Source organism: Monodelphis domestica, chromosome 4, assembly GCF_027887165.1.
Source record: "Monodelphis domestica isolate mMonDom1 chromosome 4, mMonDom1.pri, whole genome shotgun sequence".
Taxonomy (NCBI): Eukaryota; Metazoa; Chordata; class Mammalia; order Didelphimorphia; family Didelphidae; genus Monodelphis; species Monodelphis domestica.
Genome location: NC_077230.1, coordinates 440,732,331 through 440,760,183, shown reverse-complemented (window position 1 = coordinate 440,760,183; position 27,853 = coordinate 440,732,331). Strand labels below are relative to the sequence as shown.

The 27,853-nt window shown below is 42.9% G+C and overlaps 1 protein-coding gene across 1 annotated transcript; it reads left to right on the top strand.

The window, feature by feature from the left end:
* The first annotated feature begins 473 nt into the window (after positions 1–473).
* Positions 474–3,188, top strand: LOC107649187 (T-cell-interacting, activating receptor on myeloid cells protein 1-like). The gene is made up of 3 exons (XM_056826278.1): positions 474–544; positions 1,018–1,280; positions 2,881–3,188. Exons 1-3 carry the CDS (start codon positions 474–476, stop codon positions 3,186–3,188), a joined length of 642 nt encoding a protein of 213 aa, XP_056682256.1.
* The last annotated feature ends 24,665 nt before the right edge of the window (positions 3,189–27,853 follow it).

Here is a 27,853-nt window from a genome sequence, read left to right as displayed (position 1 = left end):
TTAAAATGGTTTTTACGAGTAATTGGGGGTAAATGAAATGTCATTAAAAATAAAAGTACTGAACAACTGATTGAGCCTAGGGTCTGAGACTAAGACCTTTGTGCTCAACCTTGGTCTAATCACACTAAGGCATTCTTTTGAATATGGGCGCTGGTCCTTTCAAGTCATGTTTGTGGATTTATGGGGGTTCCTGGTCCACTTCAGAGGGCTCCAATCCTAGATATCCATCAAAGCCCCTAGTCTTTTTCAGGCCACACTTACTTTAGGACACACCTGATTCTCTCAGAGCTAAGCCTTGAGGGTCCATGGTCCCTCTTTTGTCAGTATCAGAGTGGATATTGTGGGGCCTGCATTTGGGGGTGGGGATAGTGACAGGGCTGGTCACCACATCCTGAACCAACCTCTGGTCCTCCTCTGTTTTCCCTTCAGCACAGCTGAGTCTGTGCATCCCAGAAGGCAGCTGAAGATCTACCATGGGCCCCATAGGCACTTTCCTGCTCTCCATTGGTGAGTCTCCAGGGTCCGCCCTTGGGAGGGAAGGACAGTAAGTCCTTGGCTGGCTGACTTTGAGGGATGGAGAAGAACTCTAAGGAAGAGAGAGCATCTTCTTGGTCAGAGAGGGACCACAGTATTTGGCCAAAGGGCTCTTCCCCCATATTCTGTCCAGAAATAATTAGAGGTCAGAGGCACCGGCAAAAGTTGTGAATGGGATCAAGAAGAGTAGATAGGAGTCACCTCTAACCAGAGCTTCTCTTACAGGACTGTGTCTGGACTGGGTAATTAGAGCACAGATGGGTAAGTTGTTCCCGACACTCTTCTGCCCTCTTCCCTCTCTTTGTCTTCACTCAGCACAGATAGCTTTCCCCACAATAATAAAGCTGGGAAAACAAGGGATAGTGGGATGATTGAATGGGATGCCTCAGGGACAGGACTCAGAATCCCCAGCTGAATGAGATGCAATGGCCAGAGATATCCCAGAGAACGTGGACTTTGTTTTTTCTCAGACACTATTCCCAGGCCCACCCTGTGGGCTGTCCCCAGTCCTGTGGTCCCCAAGGGAGCAGATGTGACCCTCAGGTGTCAAGGCCAACTGGAGAGTGAGACATTCCAGCTATGGAGCGATGGAGAATTTAGAAATGAGACAATTGCATCCCAGCGTGTGGCGGAGTTTGTGCTCAGGAATGTAGATGACATGACAGACGCAAGAAGCTACAGCTGCCGCTATGGGCGGGGGCCCTTCTGGTCAGAGTTCAGTGAAGCCCTGCCTCTGGTGGTGACAGGTGAGGGGGTGCTGTGGAAGACCATCCCTGCTGGGACGGAGGCGAGTCTGGAGAGATGAGCCTCAGACCCCTCTCTAGGGAGTGGAAAACACTCCGACTTGATTACTTGCCTCCCCTTAACTCTCCCACTGCCTAGGCTCCGAGAACCTCTGCATCCCCAGCTCACAATTTGAGAGCATGAATAATGTCCTCACATCATAGCACCCAATAACGCTGTGAGGAAGAGGGCAATCCACCCTGATTTCTCTTTTACAGATGAGGAAACTAAGGCAGCCTGCTGAGAAGATGCTCTGATCCTTTAGCTTTAGGGATAGGATTTGAACCCATGTCTTCCATCTCCAAACTCATGGATCTGTCCCCATCTGGTGTCCCTTGGTGCCTCAGCCATGAGAAGTGGTTGCAGCCTCTTGGAGAAGGGATGCGCTTTCATGAGAAAACTCCCTGACTTCTCTAGAGCTCAAACCAGCAGGGTACAACACTGTGGCTCTCTGCCATCATGACATTGCCATCAGCCTGGACAGATGGCTTCATCCCCTCCCATCACGTCTCTCTGTTCTGCCCATGATGCCTCTCCTCTTCATCCATTACTTTCCTTCACAGCCTTAAAGCCCTGCTCTGATCTTGGCTCCCCTAAGATGCTGTCCCTGATGCCCCCAGTGGCTGTGTCCTAGTCCTTGGTCCTCCAAGTGGGCTGTCTATACCTCTCCCTTTCTTTCTCTCCCCGGTCGGGCCCCTTCCCACCACCCCAGATTGCTTTCCATGTGGCCAAGGTTTGAAGGGGGTGGGGGGAAGAGCATGAGATTGTGAGCCTGAGGCAGCCCCCTAGCTCTGTTCCTAGCACGGTGACTGTGGGCAAGTCTCTGGCCTTCTGTGGGCCTCAGTTTCTTCTTTCATGACATGAAATGTATGGCCAAGATTATCTCATGAAGGAATAGGAGCTCAGACTCCTGTGAGCCACAGGACAGAAAGCCATGAGCTTGCTGAGGACGGAGGGGTGGTGCCATCACTGGGCAGGAGGTACCTGATATGTAGGTGATGAATAAGGGCAGAAGACGAAGAAGCCACGTTTCTTGATGCCTAGAGGGAGCCCCCATCCTCTTCTCCCAGTCCCTGCCTACCAGGGATACCCCGTCAGCTCTGCTCTGAATTCACTGAGGTTTGGGCAGGGGTGGCAGCAGGAGAGGTGCCATGAGGCAGTGTGGGGAAGTGGGTAGAGTCCCAGAGTTGGAGCCATGGGGTATTGGGAAGACAGAGATCTGTGAACCTCAGAGAAAGGTTTGAATAAGCTGGCAGTGTGACATTAGGGCCCTGACTTGGCCCAAGAGATCCAGGTTTAAGGGGCAGAGATGGGCTTCTTGGAGGAGGAGGGAAGAGGGGCAGGTGGGAGAGGGTGATCTCCTCTTCCCATGCCCCTTCTCCCAGTGCTCTGGGATCTCAGAGGCACCCCCACAGGGGCTCAGGGAGCCCAGTTACTTCCCACAGACAAGCCTACAGGACTGGGCAAAGGGGCCCGAGGAAGGACACTGAGGCCACAGAGAATTATTTGAGTGGCTTAGTGGGGAGATCAGGGTCCTAACTTTCTTCCCTCCTCCTTTCACAGGAGCCTTCCCCAAACCCTACATTTCCGCCTTACCTCCATCCAAAATCTCCCCAGGGAGCACAGTGAACATCTGCTGCCAAATGCCACCAAGGGGACCCTCTCAGGACTATAGCTTCGCCCTGCTGGAGGCACAGAGCCTGAAGCCCTGGAAGCGACAAAACCCAGCCAGGATCCGGGCTCTTTTCTCACTGCTGTCTGTGAGGGCCCAGGATGCTGGGAACTACAGCTGTATTTACTACAACAAGACGGCTCCCTACAGAGGCTCCCAACCCAGCCAGGCCCTGGAGCTGACTGTGCTTGGTGACTAGGGAGGGGAACCCCTCTACACCCCCAATTCTCTTCTCTCCACAGAGAAATGGAGACAGCACAAAATCCTGGGAATTCTGGAGGGATGCTTTGGGGGAGGCTGGAGGAGGCGCTGGGACCCTCTCCTGGGACCCCAGATCAGGGCAGGCCCCTGAGAAGGAAGGGAGAACAGAGGCTAGATTTCTGGGGTTAGAGGAGAAGGACTAGAAAAGTTGTCTGTCCCTTAGCTCTGCTGCTTTCTTGTCTTAGGACACCTCCCCAGACCCGTGCTGTGGGTCCAGCCTGGCCTTGTGCCAGTTCCTGGAGCCAACGTCACCCTCTGGTGCTCACGGCCCCAGTTGGCTTCCTTGGAAGAGGTGAGCTTCACTCTCTGGAAGGCTGGGACTCCCAGGCCCGTCCGGTACCAGCTCTCAGCAGAGCGCTGGACTGACTTCCATTTCCCTTCGGTGAGTCCTGAGGACACGGGAAGCTACCGCTGCAGCTACAGTGAACGGAAAGGCTCTGGCCGGGCGTCAGAGCTCAGTGGGGCCCTGGAGTTGGTGGTGCCAGGTGAGGAGGCTTTGTGGGAGCCCCAGAATAACTCTGCGGGTGGCACCCCCGTTCTCTGCCGAGTCGGGACCTCCCAGAGACAAGGACACGGCGTGTCCCCAGCTGGCTCTGTCCTAGGACCTGGCAGGATGCAGACATCTTGGCATAGATGAGATGTTTCGTTTTTGAGCTGGAATCTGGGGCAGGAATGCGGTGGTGGGGACAGATCTGAGGTCGGGATGAGAGCTACAGGGTCTGGCAGTCTAACCGAGGGAGCCGTAGAGGTCCCAAAGCCAGGACCAATGGGCAAAACGAGGCCCAGAGCGGGGGGAGGACACACCCAGGACCACAACCCAAGAGAGTGCCAGGCCTGGCAACAAGCCTTCTCACCCCTTGACCCTGGTTTTAGGCTGAGCTCCAAGCTGGCCCACGATCCCCAGATGAACGATGGGGGCAGTGCTGATGATCCTCCCTTCTGTGAGTCAGTCAGAGGTGTGAAGCCATAGGGTTTGTGAGCTCCTTCACATGGGAAAGCCATCTTCGTTCAATTCCTAGGTTGCTGCAGCTAGCAAAGTCCGCGAGATCTCACAATCCAAATTCCTCATTTACAGATGAACAAACTGAGGCTTGGGCAGGGCTAGTGAATGGACCAGGGTCTCTCAGGAATTCAGGACAGAGCAAGCATTGGATTCGAGTGTCCTGACTCCCCCCCTGTGTTCTTCCTTTCACAGGATCTCTCCCCAAGCCCTCCCTCTTAGTCTTTCCAGGTCTTGTAGTGGAGCCTGGGATACATGTGACTCTCCAGTGCCAGCAGCCCCCTGAGTCACCCCTCTGGGGGGTGACATTCACTCTGCTGAAGGTGGGGATCCCTCAGCCCTTGCAGAGCCAGAGCCCAGCCGGGACCTCAGCCGACTTTCTCCTTCCATCCGTGAGGGTCCAGGATGCCGGCAACTACAGCTGCATCTACTATGGCAGGAGCATTCCAAACCAGGTGTCTGAGCCCAGTGAGGTCCTGGAGATCTGGGTGCCAGGTGAGGGCATGGCCACTCCCCCAGGACATGAAGTGCAGGGTTAGTGGCCAGGAATACCAGGCAGCCCAGGAAGTCTGGGAGGGCACCGAAATCAATCAATAGGCATTTAATAGCTCATAATAATCGGCTATTAGCTAATAAAAGATGCCAGCATTATGTTGAATGATGGGGATACAAAAGAGGTAAAAGGCAGCCCTTGACCGTCAAGAGCTCACAAGCTAATGGGGGAGAGACAAGCAAATATGTCTACATCAGCTATCTACAAGGTTGACAGGAAATCATTAACATTTTTATTTATTTTTTAGACTTAACTTCTTAGAATCAAGACTATCTATTGGTTTTAAGGCAGAAGAGTGGTAAGGGCTAGGCAATAGGGGTTAAGTGACTTGTCCAGGATCACACATCTAGGAAGTATCAGATTTGAACCCAGGATCTCCCATCTCTGGTCCTGGCTCTCAATCCACTGAGTCACCCAGCTGCTCCAATAGGAAATAATTAATAGAAGAAATGCACTGGAAGTCAGAGGGGTTGGGGAAGGCTTCCTGTGCAAGGTGGGATTTTTGTTGTGAACTGTAGGAACATAAGGATTTCAGTGGTTCAAGCAGAGGGAGAACATTCCATGTGTGTGGACAGCCAGAAAAAACATCCATAGATGAGGGATGGAGGGTCTTGTTCATGGAAGAGCCAGGAAGTCAGTGTCACTGAATATAACAGAGTGTAGAAAGTCAGGAATGGTAGGGAAGCAGGTCATGGAGTGCTTGGAATGACGATAAAGCATTTTGTATTTGCTCTTGGAGTCAGGAGGAAGCCAATGGAGTTCAATGAGCTGGGGAGGCTGGGGTGACAGAATAAGAAAATCCAAAATGGTGGATGCATTGGAGTGGGGGAAGCTTGAGGCAAGTAGACCTCCCAACAATCATTGCAATAGTCCAGGTGTGAGATGATGATGGTCTTCTCCAGGGTGGGGGCAGGGTCAGAGGTCAAGAAAAAATGAAAAACGTAAAGTCCAGGGCCATGGCAACAGTGTGGATATATGAGGTGAGAGCTAGTGAAGAGTCTTGCATGACCCTTAGACTGTGAGCCAGAGGGCCTGAGAAGATGGTGTGGCCCTCTTCAGCAATGGGGGAAAAGATCATGAGTTCAGTTTTGGATGCATTAAGTTTAAGGTATCTAAGGCAGTTGTAGATGTGAGATTGGGTGTTAGAAGGGAAACTGAGGCAGGAAAGGTAGATTTAAGAATTATCATCTTGGAGATAGTTCTTCAATCAATGGGAACTGATGAGATCAAATGAAATAGTCTAGAGAGAGAGGAGAAGAGGGCCCAGGACAGAACTCTGAGGAACACCTATGGTGAGAAGACATGATCTGGAGGAGGATCCAAGAAAGGATGCAGAGGAGTGTCCAGAGAGATGGGAGGTGTCCTGAATGGGATGGGAAGAGAGAGTGGTGTCCTGAAAATCCAGAGAGAAGAGAGTATAAAGGAGGAGATACTGTTGAAGAGCAACGAAGGCTACAGTTAGTCAATGGTCAATTTGAATGAGAACTGACAAAAGGCCATTGGATTTGGCAACCAAGAGATCATTAGTAACACTGAAGAGAGAACTTTTGGTGGAATGATAAGTTACAGAAGCCATATTGTAAGTGGTTGAAAAGAGTGAGAGGAGAAAAAGTGGAAGCATTAATTGTAGACAACCTTTTCAAGGAGTTTAGCTACAAAGAGCAAATGAGATCTAGGACAATGATTAGCAGGGATATAAGGATAAAATGAGGGATTTTTTTTCAAGACAGGAGAAACAGGTCTATGTATAGAAAATATGGAATTAAGCAGTAGAGAGGGAGAGATAGAAAATAAGTGAAAGAGTGGGGATGGCTGGGAGGGCAATCTTTTGGAGGAGACAGGATGGATTAAGGTCACTTGAATGAGTAGATGGGTTAGCCTTGATTAGGAGTTGGGTCACTCTATCATCTAAGGCAGGAGTGAAGGGAGAGAGGGGAAAGAAGACATCTGAGTGAAAGGAAGTGAGGAAAAGTGATGAAAAAGACATCTTATTGTTCCTCTTTTGAGCAACCTTGAGTAAGGCTTTGAACAAGAGTTGGGGGTTCCTATGGAAGTGGAGAAACAGGTTGAAGAATGGATCATCTATGGTATTAGCTAAACCCTAGCAACAAGGCCTCAAGAAGGGATAACCTCTTGGCTTCCCAGTAGCCCCAGAGAACCTCTGGAGTATAGAACTCATCCCTTTCCAGGGAAGGAAACTTTGGACAAAGAATGACCAAAGAGCCAGTTAAAGAAGGAGCGGAGGGTCCATGGGTGCTTCAGAGACTGCTCAGATCTTGTGGAGGGAACTTTGAGATTTCTGCTTGGATTTCCAGATTTGATCCCCAAGGCTTCCCTCACAGCTTGGCCTGGCCAAGAAGTGGGTCCAGGGGTCAATGTGACCTTCCTGTGTCAAATCCCTTCAGGGGGAACTAGAGTTGCTCTATGCAAGGAAGGAGATGAGAAAGTCCTGCCAAGCAAGGATACCACTGAAGATGGACCCCAACTCATCTTGTCTTATGTGACCTCCAAGCATTCTGGCATTTGCAACTGTAGCTATCAGCCTGGGGAAAATGGCAATCTCTGGACACAGCCCTGTGAGCTGAAAGTGAGAGGTGAGAGGGAGAAGCCCACAGGAGCCACTTATGACTTATGACCCCTTCCTTCCTCACCCATGCAAGGAAATGAAACCAAAGACTTAGCTGTGCCAGGAGAAAACAGAGACTTTGATACTGGTCTCAATTTCAGGCCTTTGAGGACCAATAGTGTGAGCTGCAGCATGAGGCTGCTCCACCCAAATTTCCCTGTGACTCCCACTTTTCTACCCTTCTTTCTGTATTTTCACCCTAATTTCAAGGGATGAGCTCTAGCAGCATTTATTCCAAAATACTGGGTGCTGCTGGGGATTGTGGAGGAGGTTGAGAGCAGAAGATTCAGGGACAATTTTAGAGGCAAGATGAGGGTCCTCTCTGGACAGTAATTGATGAGAATTCTTCTCTCTCTCCCACCCCAGCTTCAGAACCCAGCTACATCTTCATCATCACCCTCAGCTCTGTGGCCTTCCTCTTCCTCCTCCTCTGCCTCCTCCTGCTGGAATTTCTCTGCCATGCACCCATTGCTACTGGTAAGTGGAGAAGAGAGCATGAAACTCTTTAGGGTCTGAAGGAACAAAGAGATGGGTGAGGCCTGGGACCTCCATTTCTTCCTTTGGGATCCTCTCTAATCTTATTTCCCTTCCCACGTCTTTCTCACCAGGGGCCTTACAGGGAGACAGCTCTAGGAGGTAAGGAGACTCAGCTCCTCTTCTTCCCCTATTCCTTCCTTCCCATGGAACCACCCTGGACCCTCTTCATGGATAGAGTCCGTGGTGAAGAGAGGATGCTCAGAGCTTCCCAGAGTAACCTCTGCCTTATTTCCTTCCCCCTTTCCCAACAGATGCTTCTGTCGCCCTTTTCTTCATAGGGATATTTGCCTCCCCTGTCAGTCTGAGGTCTCCAGGAGGAGGTCCTGTGTAAGTTATCTGGGAAGACAGGGGGATGGTGCAGGGACCTGGGACCCAGGAGCTAGGGAAGTGGTGGAATCCTTAGGGGGTGACCTATATTGGACTCAACATAAGGACTGCAAATGGGAGGCAGTCATTGAGAAGACTTCCATAGAGACCACGCTCTATACTCAGAGGTAGTGGAAGCCTTTCCTGAAGGAATTCCCCCCTCTCCTGTCTCCTCTCCTCCTCTGTCCTTCCTCATCACCATTTCACCTGACCTCTGATACATCTTCCTCAGGTTCTCATCAGGGAAGAGCCATGATGCCCATTGGGGATGTCCATTCAGGTCTGGAGTTCTGCAAACCAAACACATCCTCTCTGACCTTGACCTAAAATTCTTCTGCCACAGAGATTTCATGTCAAAGACAAACGACTTTGCACACCTTTTCACCCTGTGGAAGAGGGACCCTGAGGCAGTTGAACTGACTTTCCAGGCTTTGAGAACTGGGAAGATAGGCCTGTGTATTCAGGGCTTTCTTCTCAACCAAGTCATCCCAGTGGGCCCCAAATCAGACATCCTGACCCCAATACGTAGCATTATACTTTCTGAGGTTTTATCTGGTCCCCCCAGGAGACAGCTGGTTCTTTGAAGACTCAGACTCTTAGGCTTCACTTTGTGTATCCCCCAGTCTTGTATCCCCCATATCTTGCTTTGCCCAGCATGCTGTGTAATAGGCCTCAGGACAGAAAGCCCACCCCTTCCCCCTTCAGCACCCCTCTTTCCCCAGCACCTGCCTGAGCCTAGGACAGAAACTGCCTCGACAATACCAGGCAGAGCACCAAAACTTTGTCCCTAAGCCTGTACTGCATCACTGGGCACAAGCCTGGGAACCAACTCTCCTACCCCCAAAGCCCACCCCCTCAGGGTCATCCAATGAGGTTGGTCCGGGGAACCCACCTTGACCAATAGAGGCAACACAGAGTAGCTCATCTCTAACAACTATCCTATAAGAGACTAAACCATTTCCACTATCTTACTGATCTCCCCCTCCCCCTCTAATCCTCTTTGCTCCCCTTCACTTCCCCACCCCCAATGCCACCTCTCTTGGTACCATGCCCCCACCCCTTCCTCCTCTCCTTCCAATAAAGCTCTGTTATACCACTCTGCTCGAGTCTCATTTGTCTCAAGGATCAGACCCCTGTCAGTCGGACTCATAACAAATAGTCATCTAATGGAATTCAGTGGTAGACTGGTCTCTGAGCAACATCTTTTGGCATTTCTCTTGGATGTGGCCCCTCCTTCCTGTTGACCAGATAGGTCAACCCTTGAGGATGCTAGTAGAACCATGGGCTGGGCTGCCCTAGGAATACCTGACTGAGCTTCCCCAGCAGCAGAGTCACAGGACAGGATTCCTTGTAGCTGCTAGTATTTCCTCTGCCTCGTCCCCAGATTCCAAATGGAAATGAGGTTTCCTTTAGCCTTTTACAGATGATATCCCAGATTTGTTGGTACAGGGAGGGTGACACTTTGTACTCTCCCCTCTCCCAGTATCTACTCTCTCTTACTGCTGCTGACATCCATTTATGCACATGTCCTAGCTCTCCTGGCTTCAGCACAAGGGAAGCCTCCTAAAGAGATTCTATTAGAAAATAAAGGAATTATGATTAAAACTGGAGCAGGGGGGGCAGCTGGGTAGCTCAGTGGATTGAGAGCCAGTCCTAGAGATGGGAGATCCTAGGTTCAAATATGGCCTCAGCCACTTCCCAGCTGTGTGACCTTGGGCAAGTCACTTGACCCCCATTGCCTAGCCCTTACCACTCTTCTGTCTTGGAGCCAATACACAGTATTGACTCTAAGATGGAAGGTAAGGGTTTTAAAAAAAATTGGAGCAGGATATTAGGAGCAATCATTTTGCATTTTCAATTTGTGGACAGCATAGCTGGAAATGTCCTCAATTTCATTTTTTGGAGGGGCAGCTGCCAGGCTCTTAACTCATTCTCAAAGGTTTTCTTGGCTGCATTTTCCATAGATCTCTTGGTTATCCTAACCTTGCCTGGTAGGGGCAACTCATTCCTTTTGCTCTTATTAGCTTGACTCATTCAATACTAACATCAGTTGGCCAGGCCACAGAGGCAGATTAATTTAACTAAAATTTAAGCAGAGGCAACCAATGGTGCAATCCCTGCATCAGTCTAATGAGTACAAGACAGTCTTTAAGAGAACCCACTGAAAAAGAGAATGGAGTATATCAATGAAAAAGCACAATTTCCTATAAGGAACCCAATCCATGAGTAGGCATTGACATTACTATTTGGACAAATTTACAACTGATTCCCAGTTTCACCAGGGAGATTAGATGTCAGTTGGGTCACTGGTCGGGCAACCCTTGCTCTTCTCTGACCTAGATGACCCATCCATCCTTTACCATTGCTGGTTCATGGCACTGGTTGATTATAGTCTGCATTTCAATCACAGTTCTGCCTTCCTGGCCTGGAACTTGTAGAGGGTGCTCACCACTTCAGAGTGCTCTTGGTTCTTGGACTACAGTCCATCAAGGGTTGATCATTTGAAATATCTATTTCTGAGCCACTGTTGGGATCAAGCAGACTTTGTATGACTGGCAGGTATTCTCTATGATATAGAGTAAGTCTGATCATCTTTGTAAAGATGGTGTAGCCCTTGGCATAGAGGAGGCAGTTAATAAATATTTATTCTTTTTATGGGATAGACTCCACTGAGATAAATGTCCACCAGCCTCAAACTGATCACTAGAGAATCTAAACAACTCATGTGTGGGCAATTAATGAGTCTTCCTTGAAGGTCTCAGTAAGTCTCTTGGACTAAACAAACAAATTACCCAATCTCAACTTCTAAGTAGAGAGAATGGGTCTCTATCCACTAAGCTTTGGCCTCAATAGGCATCAACATTTCTCAGCAGAATTCTTGACTTTGTGGAAGGCGGTGACAGCTAATTTGGCCATCATAACATTGTTTTTCAGGGTTCTTATGGTCTGCAGCTGGGATAGATGGCAAGCATTATTTAGTAGCTCTCTCAGCAATATGAGTTTCTGCACTTTCTATGTATTTGGAGACTCAGAAATCAATAGGTAGGTGGGACTCCAATCCAAACACTAGGAAGTAGGCTTTAAAGCCAGTGGCAACATTCTGTGTGGGTTTGTATATAGGTATTAAGAATTTTATATGTTTGTTCCTTTGAGATCATTCTCATCTCAGTGTAGATTGTCACATCACAAACAAGATTGTCACATGTCAAAATTCACCAGGATATGGTCCAGGTTTGGGGGTCCCTGGAGAGTTGTAGGATGTTGTTCTAGACTGCTTAATGCCAACTAAAACCAACATTTCTTTGTACATCATAAATTCAAACTCTCTACATTAGTCCAAATGGATCCAGGAAGAAAAACCACATTTTGAGAAATACTTCACCCAATATATTTTTACAATTGTGGAAGCTGTCTGTTTGCTAATTACTTATTCTTGAGTTGTACATTGTCAAGGAAGTGGTCTGTTAACACCAGTTTGTGACTCATGTTCTTGCTCTCATCTTCCAGAAAGAAAAAAGTCAAGGCACACAAGTCTTTTTTTTAAATTATATTTTATTTGATCATTTCCAAGCATTATTCATTAAAGACATAGATCATTTTCTTTTCCTCCCCCCCACCCCCCATAGCCGACACGTAAATCCACTGGGCATTAGATGTTTTCTTGATTTGAACCCATTGCTATGTTGATAATATTTGCATTAGAGTGTTCCTTTAGAGTCTCTCCTCTGTCATGTCCCCTCAACCGCTGTAGTCAGGCAGTTGCTTTTCCTCGGTGTTTCCACTCCCATAGTTTGTCCTTTGCTTATGAATAGTGTTTTTTCTGCTGGATCCTGCAGATTGTTCAGGGACATTACACCGCCACTAATGGAGAAGTCCATTACGTTCGATTATACCACAGTGTATTAGTCTCTGTGTACAATGTTCTCTTGGCTCTGCTCCTCTCGCTCTGCATCACTTCCTGGAGGTTGTTCCAGTCTCCATGGAATTCCTCCACTTTATTATTCCTTTTAGCACAATAGTATTCCATCACCAACATATACCACAATTTGCTCAGCCATTCCCCAATTGATGGGCATCCCCTCGTTTTCCAGTTTTGGGCCACCACAAAGAGCGCAGCTATGAATATTTTTGTACAAGTCTTTTTGTCCATTATCTCTTTGGGGTACAGACCCAGCAGTGCTAAAGGCATACAAGTCTTAAAGGTTCACTGGTGCTGATCTTCTCCAAATATGTAGTGCCAGTCAGGAATACTTTTGTCTCAATACACCATGTATGCCTCATACTTAGTGATATTTGTGGGCATTTTTTGGCCCGCAAAAATGGTTTCTTATTCATTCTAGGGTCCTTTCTTGAATTATATTTCCAAGGTCATTCTGGAATATTTTTGTGACTATAGATTGATAAACCTCAAGTTGTACTAACTACTATTTGGTATCATGGATGGGATCAGTAACAATCTGGTAGGAAAGCTTCAACTTCTGCCATTGTCTCAATCATAAGATGGCTTCAATGGATTGGTGCTTTTTTGCCCTTTGACATTACTACCTTCATAGATTGGGGTATATGGGTTTTTAAGGGAAGGGAAGGACCAGTGGTGTGGGCATGGTTTGAGACCTTTTCAGGGATGTTGAACCTGCCACCTAGCTCTCATCTTTGACTCTAAGAAATTCTAGCATTCTCATTGGCCATACCCTGGTAAATTGTCTCATCAGGCAGGTTAAACCTGGTCCAGGGTAACTGACAGAACTCCAACTCATAGAAGAGTTAGGAGGGTGTCTTCCACAGGCATGTGAAGATGTCCTCTGTTGAAAGGGGTGAATGAAAACAATTTGCTCCAATGTTCATAAAGGTGACTGAAGCAGGTGCTGTGGATTGCTTAGAGCATGACATTGCTCTAAGTTACACATTGAAGAAGCCAAGGTCATATACTATATCTCAAGCCATCAACACTTATCTTGACTTTTGTCTTGCCATTGGATTTTGTGAAAGCTTGTGGAACATCTTGGAAAATTTTGGTTACCCAAAGAAGTTCATCAGTATTGTATGACAGTACTTCTACTTCCAGTAGCCAAGATGGCAGCACCAAAAATCTTAGGAATGAATGGAATTACATGTACAGACAAATAATGGTGATCAAGACTGTTCATGAAAATAGTACCCCCAATCTGGAAATGGTTTTAGAAAGAAATATAATAGATCATTTGGAAGAGGAGAGTAGGAAAGGAGGTATGGTTCTTTCTCTTTGCCAGGGTCTGGAAGGTTTACATTATATAGGAGTTAGATAAAGGTACCCCCACAAACCACATTCACATCTACACTGTAAAGCACTTTTGCTGAGAAGGAACCTTGACCAAAACAAATTAGCAACCAAGGATGATACAAAGATGCCCACAAATATCACTAAGAAGTATGATGACACAAAGATGCCCACAAATATCACTAAGACGTCTACAGGAAGTACATAATAATAGGAAGTCAATGGGCTCTTGGGAAATGTAGTTCCCATTTAGGGTAACAGATTTTCAATTATACATCCCCCCCCTCCCGAGAACTGTGGAAGACTAGTCTTTCCAATGGATCTTGTAAACATACCTATTTTTGAAATTACAATAATTTGAGGATAAGAGGAAAAGAGAACAAAACTAATGATTGCTAGACTCATTGACAAAAAGCCTGTTAAGAGGCAGTCCTCTTTGGCATAAGAGGCTATGTTCTAAATGCATTCAACCCCACACAGTTCAAATCACCACATCCCAAAGATCACTCTGGATCTTCTGGTGCAGGGTGTCGTCTGTGCAGGCATCTTCATGGCGCCTTCTCCAAACAGTTCACTTTCTGGATTCAGAGAGGGTAGCATGTTTCTTAACCTAAAATTACTCTCAAAAGTAATTTAAACTTTGCAATTTAAAATAATAATAATTATATATTCCCCCCTGAAGAGGGTTATTGAAAAACACAGGGATCACTTAGGGATGCATGGCTGAGTTATGAGGTATATGAATCAATTGGCAAGAGAAATAAAAATAATAAAAAAATCCAAATAAAAGAGAAAATAATTTGTGGATGAAATATAGACTTTCAAAGTCTTATGTATAAAAATTTTAAGTAAAAGAAAATAAACCAAAACAGGTCCTTGAATCAGGGCCCAATTAAAATGATTTAAGCAATTATGCATTTACCCAATCAGTAGCCAAGACTATAGAGAGTTTGCCACACCATGAAAGACAGAAAAGGGACTAGATTATAGGAGCCATGTAGGAGCCAAATTTGAGATACTTGGTAGAATGTGGGACAAGGAAGACCTCCCTTTAACACATGTTAAACAGCCGCAACCTTGAACCCAAAACAAGTTCAAATTCTCTTGTCTTGGCTTAAAATTTTTATCAATCCCATTGGGATTGGTTGGTCTCTGACCTTGTGCTTGATTGGCACTATGCAGTTTAACTTCGTGCTTCTTTGGCACTGTGCAATGGCTCTTTTTGTATTCTCTTGTCCTGGAATCAGACAGAATCATTAAGCAAAGTCCTATAATTTTTTTTAAACAATCAAGGACATCATTTTTATAGTCTAAAGCTTGTTGGGTATGCATTGACATCATAGCAAATATATTTTAAACTTATATTACTGCAAAATCAAAAAAGTTAAAGAAAATCTTCTCAATACTGGTGACATGTGCTTCAAATACAAAAAGGAGAGAAAAAATAAAGAAAAAACTGAAATAGTATATTGCACATGCAAGCAAAAACAATAATAAAAGAGTTTTTAAAATATAGCTTATAGTCATTGACACACTGTGTCAGCTAAGGAAATGTGGAATAAAAAAGTTTCTCACCAAAAAAATGAGATCCATTTCCTCTTCAAACCTGGCCATGATCCACTGTGAGTACAAGCAAATGATTGTCATAAAAGTACAGCATGTAATGCACATTCAAAAAGTATCAAAGTCCACAAAATTCACAATAGCCCATTTAATGACAATAGCAAACAAACTCACTATCATAATTTACATGAACATGCTGTATGACATTTAAAGAAAATGGACACTTGTCACAAGTTTTTCAGGTGTCGCAATGTTTCAACCTTGGCTGAGGTATTTTTTAAAAATTCTATTACTGCTATAACTACAAAAATGTGGCCAAGGAGTCTAGAAAAAACCAAATCTCTGTACTGTTTATGTTGGGTCTAAGAATGTCACCAAGTATCTAGAGATCATTCTGTGGAAGGGTAAAGTGAGCTGAGGAGTTACAAATGAGAAATTCCCCTCTTTTGGGAACCATCCAGGGGGACCATGCCCTGGGATTAACTTCCCAGCTCCTATGTTGTGAGACTGTTACATCCCTTCGGGAGGTGGGGGTTATAATAGTACTTCAGTTCAGCTACTAAAATGGACCTTACCTCTTGTTAGAGGCAGGGAAAATGATCAGAGTTGTTGAACAAAAATCTAAAAATCATTTCTAAAGACCTCTTAAAATCAATTTGAGATATTTAGTTCACTAAATTTTCCAAAGGTTATTATACAATTATAAATAGTTTTTGATGAAGTCCATCCATCTTGTATGTGACAGTTTGCAAAGCCAAAATGGAAAAAAAGCTGTTTTTTTAAAAATATGGGCTTATTCAATAACATTTGTTCAGTATAGTTATAGGGGAAAAGCAACAGAATATAACAGTAGTTAAAACTCAGTACATTAAAATGATTCAGTGTAACAGAATAGTATTGAATACATTAATATATGAACTTAAAACCACAAAATTAAATCTTAAACAAAACAATCAGCAAAATACAAAAAATACAGACTTTTATAAAACAATGGAGTCTGAAAAGTCTTAAAAATTTCACCTCCAGTCTTTTTAAAGTTCCTTTTTCTATCCATTCAGATCCCTATTATCAGCGCTCTTGGGTCTTCTGTAGCGAGGGAGAACTCCTTGTTGAGCATAGTGTAAAGGAATCCCAAATTGAATGAACCTTAGAGACTGGGCAGGCCAGAATGGCAAAGGGTTGATTCTCCCCTGAATCTCAGGAAAGATAAGTAAAAGGATCAGTGCACTCATGAATGGTAGAGGTTGTTTGAAATAGGCAATGCACTGCTCTTTCATAGAATATACCATGCTTGTAATCAACTTCCTGTTAGGAAAAATCTCTTCCTTCTCCTTGTCACCCCCCCCCAACACCAGCTCCTTGTCTTCCTACCCTTTTGCTCATGCTTCAGAGAAGTCAGAGGAGAGATGGCAGAGTTATGTGTGTCCCTCTGATGGAGGTTTTCTTGAGATCTCCAAACATCTAAGCTTCCTTCCATATTGGACAATTCATGGTTGACCAGTCTAGATTTTGGCTTAAGTGACTTTTAGGCAAAGAAAACTGACTTGAGCTTTAGGTCTCACTCTTTCCCTCAGTCTTAGCAGAGTATCGTTAATTATCCCTGTTCCCTTCCATACATAGTGGTCTATTCTAGTGTGTTTTTCTGCTCCCCCTGCTCCTCAGTTATCTGGGCCAACATCAGCTGCAGAACCAATGCTATGGCAATAGTTTTTGTAATTTGGTTCTCTAAGACTCTGGGAGGAGGTGGGGAGTAGGATGTGATTTTTAGTTCTATTTTAAGCCCAGATAAGAATCTTGACCCTTTCTGGCTGTTCTGTACAGAATGTTGTACTTTTAGCCTAAGGCAAGCCTCTGCACCTGGAGCACAGTCTATATTGGTCTAAACAAGCCCACTTAGCCTGGAGATGGGGTGAACATGGTGCATGGGGGAAGATAGGGGACTGAGGTTTGGGGCTGAGCTATTTTTTTTCTTTGAATTTAATTTTTTTATTACAAGTAGAAGCAATTTTTGACTATTGATTTCTGACACTTTGAGGTTAAGAATCTTTCTCTCCATCCCTGTCCACCCTCCCCAGCAGGGTAAGTAGCCTGATATAGGTTTATAGTATTACCTTCATAGAATACACATTTCCATATTCCCCATGTTGTGAATGAAGACATGTATAGTATATATAATAAAAACAACTCATGAAGGAAGCAAAATAAAGGATAGAATGCTTTGATCTGTAATCAGATTTCAGCAGTTCTTTGGTTATGGATTGTGTTTTTTTTATCATGAGTCTCTTGGGATTAACTTGGAATCTTATTTTGCTCATAATAATTTATTCCTTCAGAATTGATCATTATACATTATTTTTGTTACCATTATACAGTGCTCTCCTGGTTCTGCTCATTTTATTTCGCATCAGTCCATATCAGTCTTTCCAGGTTTTTTTACCCATCTTTTTTTTACCCATCTTTACTTCATCATTTCTTATGGAACAATGGTTTTCCATTATAACCATATACCATAGTTTATTCAACCATTCCCCAACTGATGGACACCCTGTCAGTTTCCAGTTATTTGCCACTACAAAAAGAGCTGCTAAATATATTTTTGTACAACTAGGTTCCTTTCCCTTATCTCTCATCTCCTTGGGATACAGATCAGTAATGGTATTGCTGGGTCAAAGGGTATGCAATTTTATTACCCTGTGGGAATGGTTCCATAGTGCCTTCCAGAATGGTTATATCATATCACAGTTCCATCAACAGTGCATTATTGTCCCAATTTCCCCACATCCTTTCCAACATTTATAATTTTCTTTTCTGATCTTTCCTTTGCTACTCTGATAGGTGTGAAGTGATATCTCAGAGTTTTAATTTGCATTTTTCTTAATAACATGGTTTTGAGCATTTTCTGATATGATTATAAATAGTTTTAACTTCTCCATCTGAGAACTACCTGTTTCCCTTTTGCCATTGTTGTACTCTGAGTTAATATTTTGATCTTCCCTGTCACTAAGTAATTTTCTAAGTTTAGGTTTTTCTATCTTTTGCTCATTTTTCTAGTTATTATTTTCCCTTCTGATTATTGAGATTCTGTTCAGTTCTTGTGGTGGACAGAACATTGTTTGAATAAGTCTTGCTGTCATTGGGTCTCTTATGACCTTTCAAGGGATAGAATGACTGGATTTTTGTTTGGTAGCTTGCAGCAATTTTTCCTAACTGTATTCTGCTTCCTCTGCTTTGGTTTCCCAGTTGTCTCTGGTGTTGGGCTGTTCCTCAATCTGGGACTGCATTACATGCACGTGAAAACATTATAGAATTAGGATTGGGCTGCTTCTCTACTCTGCTCTCTCACTGCTTCAGGCTCTTTGAGAGCAAGTTCCCTTGGTTGCTCCTTGCTCTACCTTTTCATTGCGTCAGGCTGTGCATAGGTCTGATCCTAGCTCTGAAATTTCCTTACCTCTAGAGGAACTCCTTATTTCCTGTTTCTTCTTCAAATGAGAACATATTTTCAAGTAAGATATTAAAAATGTATCGAATGTATATATATATATATATATAACCTTCTAATTCAGAATAAATTACATTGTAAAACAGTACATTCCTATAAAGGAGAGGACTTTAATGGAATAAAGGGCTTATAAGCATTTCTGATAGATGAAAAACCCTAAAAAAAGTAATAACAGCAGCTGAGTAGCAATACAAGAGTCTAGAGAAACCCAGAAAGGCAAATTTAGTTGAATAATTGGAAGGAACTGTTATGATGACGGAGTGCTAACATCCCACACTTCCTAAACTGGAAAAAATAACTCATTGCGACCTTTTCTTAGTTTTGCTTCTCAGAATTTGGTGTGACACATTTTCTTGGCCATTGTGGAAGTTTGGGGGGAGCTAAGGCAAAGTTGCTAGCTTTCACTTTGCCAACTTGAATTTGCCCTCACTAACATTCAAATAGCAAGGAAAGAAAAAGGTGCCCATTCAGAAGCTTAAAGTCTTCAAAGGATAAATAGAGAAATAGGAAATCACAGGACTTAGATGTGGATTGTTTTAAGGATTTTAAGAGTCAGAAGAGAAGGTAAGGTATAAAGAATATATTAGTTTAAAAGTGAGAAAGGAAGGGATAGCTATTCCTCCTATTTGATATATATGAGAAAAGCTTATACAGAAATGTAGGAAGAAGTGGGGGTTGGGTGCCAGATGAACATCACCTTTATATAGCATGTACAAAAAGAAATTAAATACACGTGCACACACATGAACAATTTGGTGTGGAACCACATCTAATTCAATAGTGAAAAAAGTAGGGATTGGGGTGGAGTGGATAAAGGGGACAACAATAGGAAGGAGAAAAATATTCATGAATAAATCTCTCTTCCTAATCCTGAAGAAGTTTTTAAAAGGGGGAAATTTTCTTCAAGGAGTCAAAGGGGGTGTCCTAGATTGTTTTCTAGGCATTGGCGGAATGCCTGCACTAATTGCGGTGAATGAAAATGAAGGTAAGCTATTCTATCATATGAAACTGCAAATGGGGTGATTTCAGAGAACACTAGCTGATATAATTGATGCAGAATGAAGGGAATAGAACAGTTTATTCAAGGACAACAACAACATAAGAGGAAAGAATGTAAAATCTTCAAAGACTTAAGAAGTCCAAACTATTCGATGACCAATCATGCATTCAGACAACCTCTGATGAAGCATGGCGCTCAACTTTTGACTCGAGGTAATGAATACAAAGAAACACATATATTTGTATATATGAACCCTTTGGATTCTTGACTTTGAGTCAAGTAAAATGAACTAATTACATATATATATATATATATATATATATATATAATTAGTGTGTGTCTATGTGGAATAAACATAGCTGATGTGGACTGAATAGGGAAGTCTTTCTAGTGCCATTTTTTACCATATATAAGTAGACATAAGTGATATTAATTGTCCTCTGATGTGCTTATGTATATAATAATGGTTAATTGGGGGAAGTGATGCTAGACCATACTAATACCAATAAAGGACCTAAAGTACACCCTCACCAAGAGAGTATAAGAGGACAGAAAGTGGAAAAAGACTTGAAAGGTGGTGAAAGGGCTTAGGAAGGGCTTTGCATGACAGAGGATCTTGTACTTAATCCTAAAATAGGGAGAAAATCGAGGTGATTGACTAGGGGGCTGACATTGTCAGTTATGTACCTTGGGAAGATTATTTGGACAACTGAATGGGCAATGGACTGGAGTGGGACAGCCTGGTGGAAAGCAGATCCACCAATAGCTATTTCAATAGTCCAGGTGTGAGGTGAACCCCAAGGTAGTAGTTATGTGGTGGGAAAGAAAGGGACAGAAACGAGAGAGATTATGAAGGTATAAAAGACAAGACTTGGAACCTTTCTGAATAGATGGGGTGAATTCTTCCTTCTTTTCCTTTTCCAGTCTTCTCACAGTTCATTTCTATTCTCTTACTCTATGAGCCATCTATACTGGTCCCTTTTTTGACCTTTCACATAGTAGTCTCCAAACTCAGACATTTGTAGTGGATGCCTCCCAAACCTGGAAAATGTTAGGACACCAGTACTTGGAGAATCAGGAAAGACCTTATGTTGGAGATGGTGTGTGAGCAGTATCTGGAATGAAGAGAGGGAACCTGTGACATGACAGATGAACCAATCAAAGATGGAGATTGGTGTGGGAAGCAGAGGCTAGTTTGGCTGTGCCTTAGAGCCCAGGAAGGGAAACAATGCCTAATGAGGCAAGGATGGTATGTCGGGGATAGGCTGTGAAGGACTTTGAAAGACAAACTGAGAAAAGTTTGTGTTCTCCTTTAGAGATCTTAGGGAGGCTACTGTAGTTCATTTATTATATAGGTTTTTTGGTACATGCTTCTTTGACACACAATCAATCTTCTTTGTATGTGACATTCTACATTCTGATTGGATATTATCAAATCATCTAAACAACACTCTTGTGATGTTACTACTACTACTAAGAATTCTGTGATCATTTACTAGGTTTCTCCAACACTCTGTGGTAGATATGATTAATGGGAATAAAGCCATGTGTAGGTTAGTAGCCCTTGATCATTGTGCTTTTGGTCAGCTTTCATTATCCATCATAATTGCTTGGGAGATGAACAACAACACGTCTTTGTATCTAGATGTGAAGACCTTAGGCAGACCAATTTTGGGGTTTTCCTCAATTTACATGGTCTGTTTTTTCTTGTGTTACTTTGAAGTGCCTAGCAACAATAAATTCTTTTGAGTGTGGTAACTGTAGGACAAGATTCATTATAGTACTCAAGCTTTTGGCCGGTGTTTATTGTAGGGCCTTGGAGTGTGTCTTGTGCTTGAGAAAGGAGGGGTCAAGGGCAGTAGTCTTTGGGCTTTGATTCTGTAATTGCAATCTTTTTTTGGGTACTAATCTAGGGGGTTTAAAGTAGGGTATATATTTATTGATCCTATAAGTATTTGCTCTCATATTATTTCTCCTGTATTGGGGGGAGAATAATAATCATAACAAGTCCATTAGTGGGGAAAACTTGGGGAGAGAAGTTACAAAGGGGGATCAGCAGGGGGCCCTCAATCTGGGGTCTACTTTGCTGACCTCCCTTCCTTGGACTGTGACTTCTTCAACTGGTTGGGGTATGATGGCCTCTGGCAGGAGACATTGGTATTTATTGAGTAAGAGACTGACATGATCAGTCTTGTTCATTTAGAAAATTACTTTGTCATCTGGGAGGAGGATGGATCAGGTGGTGGAGAGAGGCAGAGTTCAGTGCAGTCATGGGGCCATGGTTAGAGAGGGATGAGGCATATTTGAAATTCTTTCACCAATCAGGCCAGTTCATATCTGTCCTGGGAGTCCCTCGTGAAGAGTTGATCATCTGTAAAGGTAATGGTCGCAGGTGGGTTATTATTCATGGCCCTTGTACATGTTGTGGTAATTGAATGTGGTGTCCAGAATGAGTTTTATGAAGAAATATCTCCAGGAAGGACCTGGTGTATGTAGGATGGAAGCCATGGGTAATGAATGCGCCTCCTGGGATGTGGGGAAAATGCAAGACAGGGAAAGTTGGAAATGACTCTAATTTCTCAACTTTGTGATGGGAAAATGTGGGTTAGTGTTTGGGTAGCTTGGGCATGTGCCTGTAGGACAGCCATTCTTGCCACTGTATCCTCTACCCAACCTCCATTCCTGTTCTCTCATCCCCTCTGCCCCACAGAAGTTGGTATCAGACACTCACCTCACTTATCTGGGCCAATGACTACAAGAATTGCATGGAGGTCTGAAGAGCATCAGAGAAAACCTTTGTAGAGAAGGAGAAAATCAGCACAATTAATTAACTAATGTGTGGAAAACATCTCAATACATGTGAATTGTGTAATACTTGTAGACTTCTGACCTCTACAAAGAAGTGGATAGGTTGTGTACTCTCATATAATAAAACAATATTATGCTATCTAATAAAAACTAACCCTTATATGGTGATTAATATGGATTAGGTACTGTGCTAAATGCTTTATAATCATTATTACATCTTGTCCTTACAACCCTGAGAGGTGGGTGCTATTATCATCTCCATTTCAAAGATGAGGAAACTGAGGCAAGCAGAGGCTAAATTACTTGTCCAAAGTCACACAGCTAATAAGTATCTAGGTCTGATTTGGAATGAAATTTTCCTGATTTTGGGCTTGGTGCTCTATCCATTGGACCACTGAACTGCACTCCCCCAATATTCCTTTTTTATCTTTCCTTTCCTATTTGATTTTTATATTTTGCAACACCCATTAAATTTTTTTTTTTACATAGGGAACGTTCTATTGACATTCTCGTGGTTATAGGGTATATTGTTTTCTTAACCTTGCTTTCTTTGCATCCATTACTTTATTTTTTTCTAGGCTTCTCTATTTATGTCATATCATTAATTACAGCAATTAATATTCTATTTCATTCATATCCCAAAGTGCTTAGTCATTTCCCAATTGATGAGCATCTCCTTTGTCTCCCAGGTCCTTGCTATAAATATTTTGGTATGTAGGGTGCCTTTATTCTACTCAGTTGTTTCTTTGGGTATAAACCCAGCAGAGAAATCTCTGATTCAAAGGGCATGGACATTTTGGTCACTTTCCCCCAACAATTCCAAATTGTTTTCCAAATGGTTTTTATCATCTCATAGCTCCACCAATAGTGTATTATTATGCCCATCACCCCATAATCTCTTCAGGGTTGGCAATGGCCATTTTGTCTGACTTGCAGGGTGTGATGAAACACCAGGTTTTCTTGCATGTGCATTTCTGTTGTTAATAGTGATTTGGAGCATTCATTCATGTGGTTATGAATATTTTCCATTTTTTATTTCAAGAACTATTCATGTCTTTTGATCACTTATTTATTGGTTATATACACACATATATAAACATGTAGATAAACACATATGTATATACCCACATGTATATGTACGTGTACTTGCTATTTTGTTATCATTCAGTCACTTCAGATAGGTCTGATTCTTTGTGATGCCATTTGGATCTTCTTGGTAAAGATACTGGAATAGTTTGCCATTTTCTTCCCTAGATCATTTTACAAATGAGGAATGGAGTCAGATCGAATCAGATGACTTGCCCAGGGTGAGGCCAGATGTGAATTCAAGAAGATAAGTCTTCCTGACTCCAGGTGTGAAATGCAAGGCATGCCACCTAGCTACCCTGCTACTGTGACAAGGAAATCACTTTTTAAAAGACTGATATATATTAATTTAAGGTGGCCAAGGAATTCAGCTATGTAATTCCTAAATGAAAACTCAGGTCAGCAGTCAACCTTTTATGGAGTTTTTAATTACAAACAGGAGGAAGAAAGGTATTAGAGATAGAGACAGATAGATAGATAGATAGAGAGAGAGAGAGAGAGAGAGAGAGAGAGAGAGAGAGAGAGAGAGAGAGAGAGAGAGAGAAGGGAATAGGGCTTAAATACCCCCTCTGTTTAGGCTGGACCAAAAGGCCCAAGCCCTTAGATAGCTGAGGCAAAGAAAAGAGATCAGTCCCTATCACTCACGTGACCAAAATGGAGAAACAGTCTCAGGGGCCTCCACCTCCAGCCTCCTTCAGAGCCAGCCTTCTCAGAGCACAACATCTCAGAGCAAAACCTCTCGACCCACCCCTCAGTCCTCAGACCCCGCTATCTTTAAGGAAACCATCTCAGTTCCCTCCCCTCAGTTCTCACATCTACCAATCACTGTCCATGTCTTCCCTGTGCCAATGGTGGCTCTAGCTTAACCCAGGACCGCCCAGAGGTCTGTGGCTTTGCACATGTCTGTTGAAGGTCATATTCTCAAATAATTAAATCTTGATCTATGCTGCAGCCCTTCCTAAATCCTGTTAGGACTGAGTAGGGTGGAGTTTGTAAGTTCCAAGACCTGGTTCTGTCATTCCAAGTATCTCTATTGTATCAATTCTAAAATCAATCATGACTCAAAGAACTTCCTGTTCTATGCTTAAGCATAGGTTAAAGCCCTTTCCATTGTTTAGCAAAAGGTTTCTGTCCTAAAGTAGTCTTAAGTAGGGAGGAGAAGGACCCTCCCATGCCAAGGGGGTTCACATTCCAATAGACTATCAGTAGGAAATTCTTCAAGTATGAAATTTCCAAATGGTGAAATTTCCAACATTTATAAGTCTAAGAAATTTTAAGGTTTATACTACACATGTATATATGTGCACTTATATGTATATACATGCACACATTTAAATTGTTTGTATATCTTTCCCTGAATTTTAATATATTTTTTCAAATTGACTACAACATCAATTTTTAATGTTTATTAACAACATTTCATAATCCAAATTCTTTCCCTCTTGCCTTCCTATGTCCCTTCCCCAAGGCAGCAAGCAATAAGATATAGGTTATACCAGGGCTATAATGCATTGCATATTTTCATATTTGTTATTTTGTAAAAGAAGACACATCGCAAATATAAGCAATTCTTCATGAAGGAAATAAAGTGAAAAATGATATGACTTGATCTGCATTTGGTTCCTTTTTTGACAGTCAAGGGCATTTTTCATTCTGAGTCCCTTGGAGTTCTTTTGGATCCTTGCATTGGTGATTGTAGTTAAGTCATTCACAGTTGACCATTGTATAATATTGATGTTATTGTGTGCTATCGTGATGTATATTGTGTTCTCTTGGTTTTGCTCACTTCACTCTGCATCCACATATGACCCTTTTTGAGGTTTTCTTGGCAAAGACAAGGAAGTAGTTGCCATTTCTTTTGGGGCTCATTTCAGAAATGAGGGAACAGGAAAAGAGGATTAAGTGACTTGTCCATGGTCGGACATTCTTGACTCCACGGTTAGCACTTTCTACATTGCATCACATAGATACAATTTAAAAAATTAAAAAAAAAATTAATTACATGATACTTGTGAAGTGATATGGGAAAGGCTTAAGTACAGACAAAATTCATACACCTAGTAAGAAAGGAAGCTCTGAATTGAAAAAAATGATGTCTCAAATTTCTCTGATAAAGAATTAGATTTAGGATGAATAAACAAGATTTCTATTTCCAAGAGCCAAGATGGCAGAGTAACTATGAGCTCATGCAAACCTACGTCCAAACAATCACAAAAAATGGCTGAAAACAAACTAACTGGGGTGACAGACCAACAAATGACAGGGCAAAACAGTATTTCAGCCCAGGAAAACACAAAGGAATAGTAGGAAGGGCCCATCTCATTAGGGTAAGAGGGATAAGCAGAAGAGCAGGTAATATGAGAAGTTCAGAATACACTGGGGAGCCAGGGGTGCACTCAAAGCTAGAAGTGGGAGCAGGACAGTGGCCCAGAGCTAGTACATTTGGGGGAACCCTCTGTGGGAGGAGCAGCCCAGTGTCTATAACACTTGGGGGAATTGGAAGCAGGGATGTGGAATCCAGCTCAATGCAGGATTCACACACAAAACCTAGAAGTACCCAAGGACAATATTCCCTCCACCCCAGGAACAGTTAAGCAAGGCCACAGAATAAAGGATTGTGAATAGGGTCATGAAGAGTTGGACACGACTGAACAACAAAAGAAGTTTTCATCTTTTCCAATAGCTTCTCTTCCTTGCTTGGTTAAGAATACATTGTCTACTCATAGCTGTGGAGGGCGAGTGATTTATTTATTTTCTTAAAAAAATAAGATGCTTTACATTAAGGCCATGCATTCATTTAGTATGCTTTGTGGAATATGATGCAAGTTCCTAGTCTAAATGGGTTTTCTACCAGAATGCTTCCACATTTTCAGAGCAGTTTTGATCTAATAGACATTTTCTTAGGTGATGGATGTGTCCACTTTCAACACCTTAATTTTCTTCCAAAGCCACAGCCCCATCTTCTCGTACTGAGTTGTATGGGACTCAGAGAACTCTAGGAAATTAATGATCTTTCTTTGCTAGAGCTTACTGTCGAGCTCCAGGTGCTAAGAAACAGAAACCTCAAAAATAAAAGGAAATGATGCAGATGGAAAGTTGCTTCTCTTCACGAGTGGAAGTTGTGATGATACAAAAATACATGGCTGAAGTCTTTGACTCTCTTTCCTTCTCTTTTAAAATTCTCCCTCAATGAACTTGACTTCTTCCATGGAGTCAATGATCATTTCTATGCAGATCACTGTCTCATCTATACATTCAGCCCAAATCTCTTAACTGAGTCCCGTCTTACATCAGCAATTGTCCAATGGACATTTATCTTTGGCCTCGACATTTACGCATGGAAGAATATATGGCAATCTTCTTTTTTTGAGAAAAGGTTTTAGTCTGGGGAGGTTTACTACAGCATCAGACCCAATACCACGACTTCAGAGTGTTAGCCTTGGAATCCAAGGAAGAAATATTAGAAAGTTCAGGAGAAGCAAACTGCTAGGGGGAGGGAAGGTTAGGAATGCAAGTCCAGGAATACATTAAGGGTTATCTGTAATAACATTGAATCCACTTCAGCATCATGTCCAGCCTGTCCACTCCTCTGATGGTGAGAGTCAGACAGGTAAACTGATGAGGCTTCAAGGAATGGGGCATGTGGGATTGCCGATCAAACAGGTGGTGTCATGGAAACATCAGCATCATATTGGCAATCAACAAGACAAAAGAAAGGAACCCAACCCACTGGCCCAGCAGTTCCCAGAGCAGAAGCTCAATTCATAGTCCTACTTCCTCTACAAGCCTGGCACCCTCTCATACAAATGCTGAATGAGTGTCTTTGCCATTACATAGAAGCTATAGAAATTGCATGCCAGCCTTCCAGACTGCAGACAAGGGGGGAGGTTTGAGCTCCACAAAATTTGAGCCTCAATTCAATCAATCATGTGAAATATCAGAATATATTCATAAGGCTGGTCCATTAACACCTGGGTCATCAGAGTCAGCTTTTGAATACATCTTCAACACTTTCATGATTCATTCATACTCGGAACCCTTCAATAAGTTCCAATCACTAATCTAAATGAAACGTTGAAGGTCCTTGAAGACCTTAAATTCTACAAAATAGTCAATGTTTTCAATAATCATTTTATCTAATTAAAAAAAAAACATCGAATCCAGAGAATTTAAATAACCTTTCCAAGGTTAGAGAATGAAAGACTATTCCATATGAGGTTCAATGAAAAGAACTAGATATATTTAGCTTGGATAATGAAAGACTGGGAGACATCATTGGATTGTTTATTTTTTACAAAGATTTTTATT

Excerpts from the sequence above, each read along its gene's own strand:
- LOC107649187 (XM_056826278.1), top strand. The coding sequence starts at position 474 with ATGGGCCCCATAGGCACTTTCCTGCTCTCCATTGGTGAGTCTCCAGGG. Across the intron at positions 545-1,017 it reads GCCCTTGGGAGGGAAGGACA|GCCCACCCTGTGGGCTGTCC; the intron begins GTAAGTCCTTGG and ends CACTATTCCCAG. Across the intron at positions 1,281-2,880 it reads CCTGCCTCTGGTGGTGACAG|GAGCCTTCCCCAAACCCTAC; the intron begins GTGAGGGGGTGC and ends CTCCTTTCACAG.